Here is a 7500-nt window from a genome sequence, read left to right on the forward strand (position 1 = left end):
CACTTTAAGAGAGATTTTTAGAAGCTCGACGAGGATCCTAGAAACATTAAAACAGAAGTCGATTTTAAATGTGCACATTGAAATGCACAGAGCCGGTTGCTACGTGGACTTGCACTTGAGGTCAAGTGACGGACGGATTGTATGCTTCTCCATAATAATATTAATTAAACAATTTGCATGCTAATAAGGTAACAATTATCAGGGCTTCTGTTGAAAGATTCAGGTTATTACAACACGCCAATCTGGAGGCCAGGGGTCAGGGAGTGAGAGGCGAGAGAAATTTCAACTCAAATTAACATTCTGTCAGCTCCAGAAAATGGGATAAATAAAGTCGAATTAATTCATTATAATAAAGAGAGAGAGAGAGGGAAAAAAGTCTCCTCTCTCAGTCTTTGTGGATTGATTACCATTCTGTATTCAGAAACACGTTCCCCTTGCATTCCTCTTCTGAAATCCGACAGAAAATGAGGCATTTATGGCTACAGGCAAAATTTGGTCCAGTGGACACAGTTTACATTTAGTATTTATAGAGAGAGAAATTAAATTATGGTGAAAAGTGAAGCCCTTGGCCCTTGACCCCCGAATTAATACCAACCCCATCATTTTCTGATTACTGCTGGAGCTGTGCAGTCCAAATTCAAACTCCCTTCTAGCTTTAAACAGCGGCCGGGAGACAATAATTAAACTAATCTATATTGCAGGGGCGGGGGGTACCGCAGGATATTGTGTGATATTCAATTAGGTGAATAAATACTGTTCCGGACAGACAACACAGAGACTTCACTTTCTTTTTTTTATTTCAATTGGAGTTTCTCTCTCTCTCTCTCCATGCACACAAATAAACCCTGTGAAATGATACATTTGGACTGGATATTTTATAACTGGAAAATCTATTTGTGTGTTTCCCAGAGATAAAGGGTTGGTTCTCTCTCTCTTTTCCCCCCAGACTTGAAGGATTTAATTCTGCATGAACCTCTCAGAAAGGTTTAAGGGGTTCCCTTTATCTTCAGACTAGCTCTTTAGTTTTTAGTTTCCCCCACCAGCACCTTTTTCGTCTGGGGGGGGGTTCGCTGCGGGAACGTAAAGGAATATAAATAATCACTTAAAGAGGAAACAAAATTCGGTTTAAGCCCTTCAGATAATAGAGATAAATATTCTAGAAACCCGGAGTCAAACAAGTTCCAGTTCCTATTACACAACATTGCAGTTAATATAGAAAATCGAGTCTGCCTGGGAGGGTTCTCTCTCTTGCCGCCTCCATCCGTTCTAGTTATCCCTCGTGTTTGTTGGGGAATCATAACTTTCATTATTTATGGCAGAGAAATCGAATAAAGGCATCCCAATCCGAGCAAGCTGAGTCCCTTCGACTGCACGTAGCAGGGCGGATTTGGGATGAGTGGCTGGATATATATTTTATCTCCTTCCCCACACCCTTTCTTTCACTGCTTGGAGAAGAATAGAAAAATATTTCCTTAATTATATTTCTATGATGTCGAATCACTAATGACTGTACTGGGGAAAAAACAGGATCCACTCCAAAGTGTATGTATGGATGGTCCTTTCTGCTGCTTCTCTCCTGCCACCCTGCCATTCTTGCAGTTTGTTTAAGAATATTTTCTTTAATTATTTAACTTTTGGAGTTTATCAATATTTTATATTGGTGAACCTTCTATGGGAATATAATTTAATTAGAACAAATTTGGCTGCAGCTTCGAGGCTATTAATCACTGGCAGAGTAAAAGTGTGTGTGTGTGTGTGTGTACAGGTTTCGCCCCCTCCCTTCTTCGAGTGGGGGGTGCAGTAGTGGGTTTTAAAACTTTATTTTTTGGTCTCCCTTTGCGAAATCGGCTGTTTTTAATTAGCCACCCTCTGGCTATGTTCATAATTTAATATTTCTTGCGTTCGTGGATCAATAGGAGACTCCATTAATTATGATTTTGATTGATATGATCAGCTCACACTTTAATTTCTATAAAGGGTTCTTCCTTTTTTTTTTAATTCCCCCCCCCCTTCCCCTCTTCTCCCCCCACCCCCCGTTCTAGAGCCGGAGAGGAGATGAAAAGGCTTGTAGTTTTAAATTCAATGTGACAGCTCTGGAAAGAGAGGATGATGAATCTCCTATTATTGGATCAGTCTATTTGCCGCTCAATGTCTCCCTGTAATTGGAGCAACATCACTTTAAAGGTTCAGAGAGTAGAGCATTTCTGGTGAAAAATCCCCACAACACGCCGGTGAATGTTTTAAAGGGAAATCTATTAGTGATTTGGAGAGGGGAGGGGAAGAGGGTGGGGGGCTGAGAGAGGGTGTGTGTAACTCTGGCTGTTTAGTATTTAACTGGGTATCAATCAGATCCATAAGTTCTCCAGCTCCTCGGCACCCCCCACCCCTGGCTGGCTGGCCCACGCCGCCCTCCCCCCTCCCCAGGCAGGCGTTCTTATCAAAGCCCCCCTTGTCTTGTTGTGACAGCTCTGATATTGTTTATTGAGGCTGGATGTCAGGTATAATTAGCAATCGATATGGAAAACGTTTGCTCCCCACACTGGCACGTCTCTGACGTCAGGACCGATTAACGTTTCTTATTGGTCCCAAATTCCCCCAGCCTGAGCTAATTATTGGGAGCTTGATGTTGATAAAGTTAAAGCGCCCGGGCGCCCTCCAGCATGAGCCCCTTCCCGCACCGCCGCCGCCGCCTGCTCCCGCCGCCCCGCGCCGCGCCCCGCTAGAGCCGCCCCCATGATGGACAGCCGCCTCCTGGAGCATCCCCATGCCCAGTTCGGAGGCATGGTGGGCTTCCCTTACCCGCTCGGCCACCACCATGTCTACGAGCTGGCCGGGCACCAGCTGCAGTCGGCGGCCGTGCCCTTCTCCATAGATGGATTACTGAACGGCTCCTGCGCCGCCTCGGTGGTGAACCCGGCGCCGCTGCTCCCCGCGGGCTGCGGGGTGAACGGGGACAACCAGCCCTTCAAGCTCTCAGGTAAGCGGCCCCCCTCGGCTCCTGGAGACGCCGCACCCCCCCCCCCAGCGGCGCCCCCTCCCCCAACTCCAGATCTGATGCGCGGCACCCACGGAGAACAGGGGGGGGGCTGCTTTTCCGGGTGGGTGCACGGGTCTGATCCTCTCCCCACGGATCGCTACAGGGGGATCCGGAGTCAGATCAAACACCGGGGGTGGACCGGATCGCCACCCACCTTGGTATTTTTTTCCAAGAGAGATTTGAAGAGATCCTTTTTAAAAAAAAAAAAAGCCTTCGGTGGCTCCCAGCCGGCTGTGAAACCGCACGTGCGCTCTGAACAATAGCCGGCCCCTGTGTGTGAGTGTGTGTGTGTGTGTCCCCTTTCGGGAGCTGGTGTGTCTGGGTGCACGGCGCGGGAGAGGATGCCCATTTTTACAAGCGGGCTAGGAGGGTACCGCTAGGGGTAGGGGAAGAGAGGGTGGTGATTAGACCCTGATCCAACGAAGGGCACGAGCAAGTGCAAAGTTTACCTCATTGGCAAATCTATTGTCTAGTTTTAAGGTACCCCCTGGATGCCTGGCGCTGGTATTGTCAATGCTCCTTCTTCGTGGCATCCCCCTCTGCACCCTTACTCCGGAAGGAGACTGTTGTTTACACCCACGGCGCACCACGGTAGAAGCAGTGCCGTCGGGGTCGTTCAAATCGAATCAGTGACCGTAAAGACGTGGGCAGGATCCCATTTTTGCGACCCCAGCCATGACTCTTCCGAGTGGGGCTCTGTCAGCAAGCTGGTGGCCTGCCAGCTTTTGACGGGCGATTCCCAAGTAGGGACAGGAGATGGGCCTGGTTCGGGCTTTGATAGGCGCCTAGGCCGGCCTTCCCCTGGAGCCTCTGTGCCTTGGATTGAAAAGGGGCCCAGTGCCCTTGCGGGCTCTGCTGCTTTGGGAAGTGAAACCTGGACAGCCGCCCTACGTTTATTTTGAGGCTGATCGCTGGACCAAACTTAACTTTAAAACTTTCACTCCTGCACCTGTTCTCCGATGCTGACCTATTTCAAGAATAAACATCCTGTAAAGTAGGCTGGGGAGGCGAGGCAGAGAGAGGGGGAGATTCAATTTCTCCCCATCTTTGATATGGGTGTGTAATGTACAGACTCCCACGCCTTCTAAACGCTACCCAGTGCAAAGGTGAAAAGGCGGGTTGTAAATTGCGGAGGGAGAAAAGGCCTGTTTTTTTCTGGTTAGTTTATTGTATTTCTGCCTTTTCAGACTCCGGTGACCCGGACAAGGAAAGTCCTGGCTGTAAAAGAAGACGAACCCGCACGAATTTTACTGGCTGGCAACTAGAAGAGCTAGAAAAAGCCTTTAATGAAAGCCATTACCCGGACGTGTTTATGAGAGAGGCGCTGGCTCTGAGGCTGGACCTAGTGGAATCTAGAGTGCAGGTAAAAAACCCTTTTTTTAGCTTCTTAAGGCCAAGTGCACTCGCCACATCGACCCCGGCCTCCCCATGCCGAATGACCGGTTGTTCACAAGAAATTGTTTAATGAACACATCTAGTATTTCCCCCTTGGCTCCTGGAACCTGGACACCCCAGTCCTGATTTAGCGATGTGCCAACTGCCTTGTGGGTTGTGTGGGGGTTTTGTTTGTTTGTACCTGAACTGAGCCTACACGTTTGCTCTTAATTTATGCATGCGGTTTGGGAAATCTTTCTTGGAGTAAACGTGTTTTGTGATTTAATTCCCCACCCCTTTAAACTTTGCCTGCAAATAGGCCCTGAAGAGTGTAATTCAAGTCGAGAGTTCATAAACCCTTTCCACTGTAAACATTTTCCTTAAATGAGCCAAGAGTGAAAAATTAGCATGCAAATATGAGCCTTAAACATGGTACATTGGAGAATGTAAATAAAGCTTTTAGGCAGCTCGAGGGTATAGATAGAAGAATCCTGTAAAACTTCGTTTAGACAAACCAGTTATCCACCACTCTTTCAAAACTATTCGCTTAAACTGATCTTTAAAATAACAGTAATAAAAACCATCCTCGAGTCAAAGAATGCAGGGTTTATCTGTGAGCTGGCTAGTAAATATTCAGATGTTTGCTCGTAGCTTTGAACGAATAAGGATGGATAACCGTAAACTTGCACATTTTAAAAATACTTTATTTTGCATGCATTTTAAATGTACTGAATCAGTAGTTTCGTCTCTGTAAATCACTACAGTGTTGTGCTTGATACAAATCCGAAGTGCCCTGTTCTCCTTAGAGTGTGTGTGTGTGTGTGTGTTTAAATCGATCATGTACTCTAAAAACTGTGGCGTTTACCACAAGAAGGAGCTAATGCCATTACTGGATATTATTAATCCATTAGCATTGTTTAAAGGTGTATTTACAAAATGCTTTTTCCTCCCCCTCATGACCTCTTCTGGTTTGAAATCCTTTTATCCAATTTGTTCTGAGATTGTTGAGTGAAGTCGAGACCCTCCATTTCCCTTTAATACGATAATGAGTAATTCTCAGGGACAAGGCCTCCTGGAAGTGGCACAAAGAGAGGCATTTATCTATACCATACCAGCAAAAAGCGAAGACGCGCCGTCTGACGCTGGCAGACTTGAAACAAACACCTCTCCGCATCATTCTTCGAGAGCCATTGTTTGGTTGTGTTTTTTTTTTTTAATTTGTTGCATTTCAACAAGAATAGATCCCCCACCATCATGCTCGATTCCAATCTCTTCTAAAAACAGGAGATGGCCTTGTCTTTACTCCTGTTTTCTGATTACCACAGTCGAAAATAAAGGAGTGGCGGGGGGACTGAGGACAAAGGAATAAAAAACAGAACTGGTGGCAGACACACAACCAACTCCAATTCTGCTCCTGGCGTGAGGGTGAAATATACATATCGATGATGGTAGCTGGTTTTCCTTTAGATCTGTCAAACGTGCCGCCCCTCTCCCCTATATCTCGCTGAGATTATATTTTTTAGTTGGGTTTGTGGACATTTCTTGGCTTTGATGCAGTAAATAACCCTGTCTCAATCAAACAAACCCTCGATTTGTTTGATTTACAATATGGCACAAGATTTGGTTCTACTTCTCCTTTGGTGAAGTGTAGAGTATTTTTAGGCGGCTTAAATTTATCCATTATAATGTTCTTTGTGTCTCTGGTCACGAGGAGAAATACCTGTGCCATTAATTCAAAATAGTTTTGATCAGCAAGATGAGTAGCTGGAAATCCAAGCGAATTCCATGTGCGACAGTGGAGGCGCAAAACTCTTAAGGACACACTTTAAAAAAAAATCAGGAGTCCTACGAAGTTACGGATTTTTTTTTCCTCCGCGACTTTATTTATGTCGCTATGGGATTTTAAAATCAAAAGGTATCTAGCCCCCTCCGTTCAGGTGGCCGGAGCACAGGCTTCAGTCTAGGAAGACGTTCCAAAGTGAGCCAAACTCTATCTCGACTCAGATTGAGAATCGAATCGTTACCCCCCCTTTTTTTTCCCCTTAAAACTTTAGGCCGATTTTTTTTACTTATATTTTGGGGAGAGAGACAAGCTGCGCGTGGCTGTGTGTACACTGCATGGAGAGGCGGACACGGGGATCACTAATTGTTTTGCATTCACTTTCTCCGGTGTATGTATTCGGATCTCTCCTTGCATTCTCCCCCCCTCCACCTCCCCACACAAACCCCAATTTCAATTCCCCAGGCCATCAGCCCGCTTTTAAGAAGGTTTTTAATTTGCAGCCTGTGCGATTTCTGCTCTGCTTTACGGAGATCTCTGGCGGGTGTAAAGAAGCACCTTCCTCCTTGCCTCTCTCTTTCTCCCAGCAGCGGTTCCGGGCCTGCCACCACCTCGCCTGGGAGAGGGGGAGGCCTGGCGCCTCCGCCCCACCCCGCGCGCTGAATGTTAATTGCTTCTCATTGTTCGGTGTGTAGGTTTGGTTCCAAAATCGCCGGGCCAAATGGAGAAAGAAAGAGAACACCAAGAAGGGCCCGGGCCGGCCGGCCCACAACTCCCACCCCACCACGTGCAGCGGGGAGCCCATGGACCCCGAGGAGATCGCCCGCAAGGAGCTGGAGAAGATGGAGAAGAAGAAGCGCAAGCACGAGAAGAAGCTGCTCAAGAGCCAGAGCCGCCACCTGCACTCGCCCAGCAGCCTCTCCATGCCCAGCTCCGACAGCGACAGCGGCGGGAGCGGGCTCTCCCCGGAGCCCCCCGAGGCCAAGCCCCGGGGCGCCCCGCACCCGGCCCAAGCCGAGCCCCCCAGCAGCTGCGACCAAACGGGCCCAGCCTTCTACCCGAGCCAAAGAAGCGGCGCCGGCCGGCTGCAGCGGCTGCCGGACAAGGACTCGTCCTGCTCCCCCGCCGCCTCCTCCTCGGACTGTGCGGCCGGGCCCCGGGGCGCCTCCAGCTTCCACAAGCTCAACCCGTTCAGCGTGGAGAGCCTGCTGTCCGACTCGCCGCCGCGCCGGAAAGCGGGGCTGGACTTCCCCGGCCTGCCGCCCTGCGCCCCCCGCGCCCTGCTGGGCAAGGGCCATTTCCTGCTCTA

General features: G+C 48.5%; 1 protein-coding gene across 3 annotated transcripts in view; it reads left to right on the plus strand.

Moving 5' to 3' along the window:
• Positions 1–7500, plus strand: part of UNCX (UNC homeobox) — a 10373-nt gene that overhangs the window by 2108 nt on the left and 765 nt on the right. The window contains exons 1-3 of one of the 3 annotated variants that reach the window (XM_044978896.1): positions 2628–2977; positions 4225–4400; positions 6887–7500. The exon at positions 6887–7500 is cut by the window's right edge and continues 233 nt beyond it. In XM_044978896.1, coding sequence (XP_044834831.1) covers positions 2734–2977; positions 4225–4400; positions 6887–7500 — 1034 coding nt within the window. In that variant the 5' untranslated portion in view covers positions 2628–2733. Of the gene's footprint in view, positions 1–2627; positions 2978–4224; positions 4401–6886 lie in introns of those variants that run through there. The other 2 variants (XM_044978897.1, XM_044978898.1) reach the window with 2 other exon arrangements.

The sequence above is a fragment of the Mauremys mutica genome, chromosome 11 (genome assembly GCF_020497125.1).
Source record: "Mauremys mutica isolate MM-2020 ecotype Southern chromosome 11, ASM2049712v1, whole genome shotgun sequence".
In the NCBI taxonomy this organism is placed as follows: Eukaryota; Metazoa; Chordata; order Testudines; family Geoemydidae; genus Mauremys; species Mauremys mutica.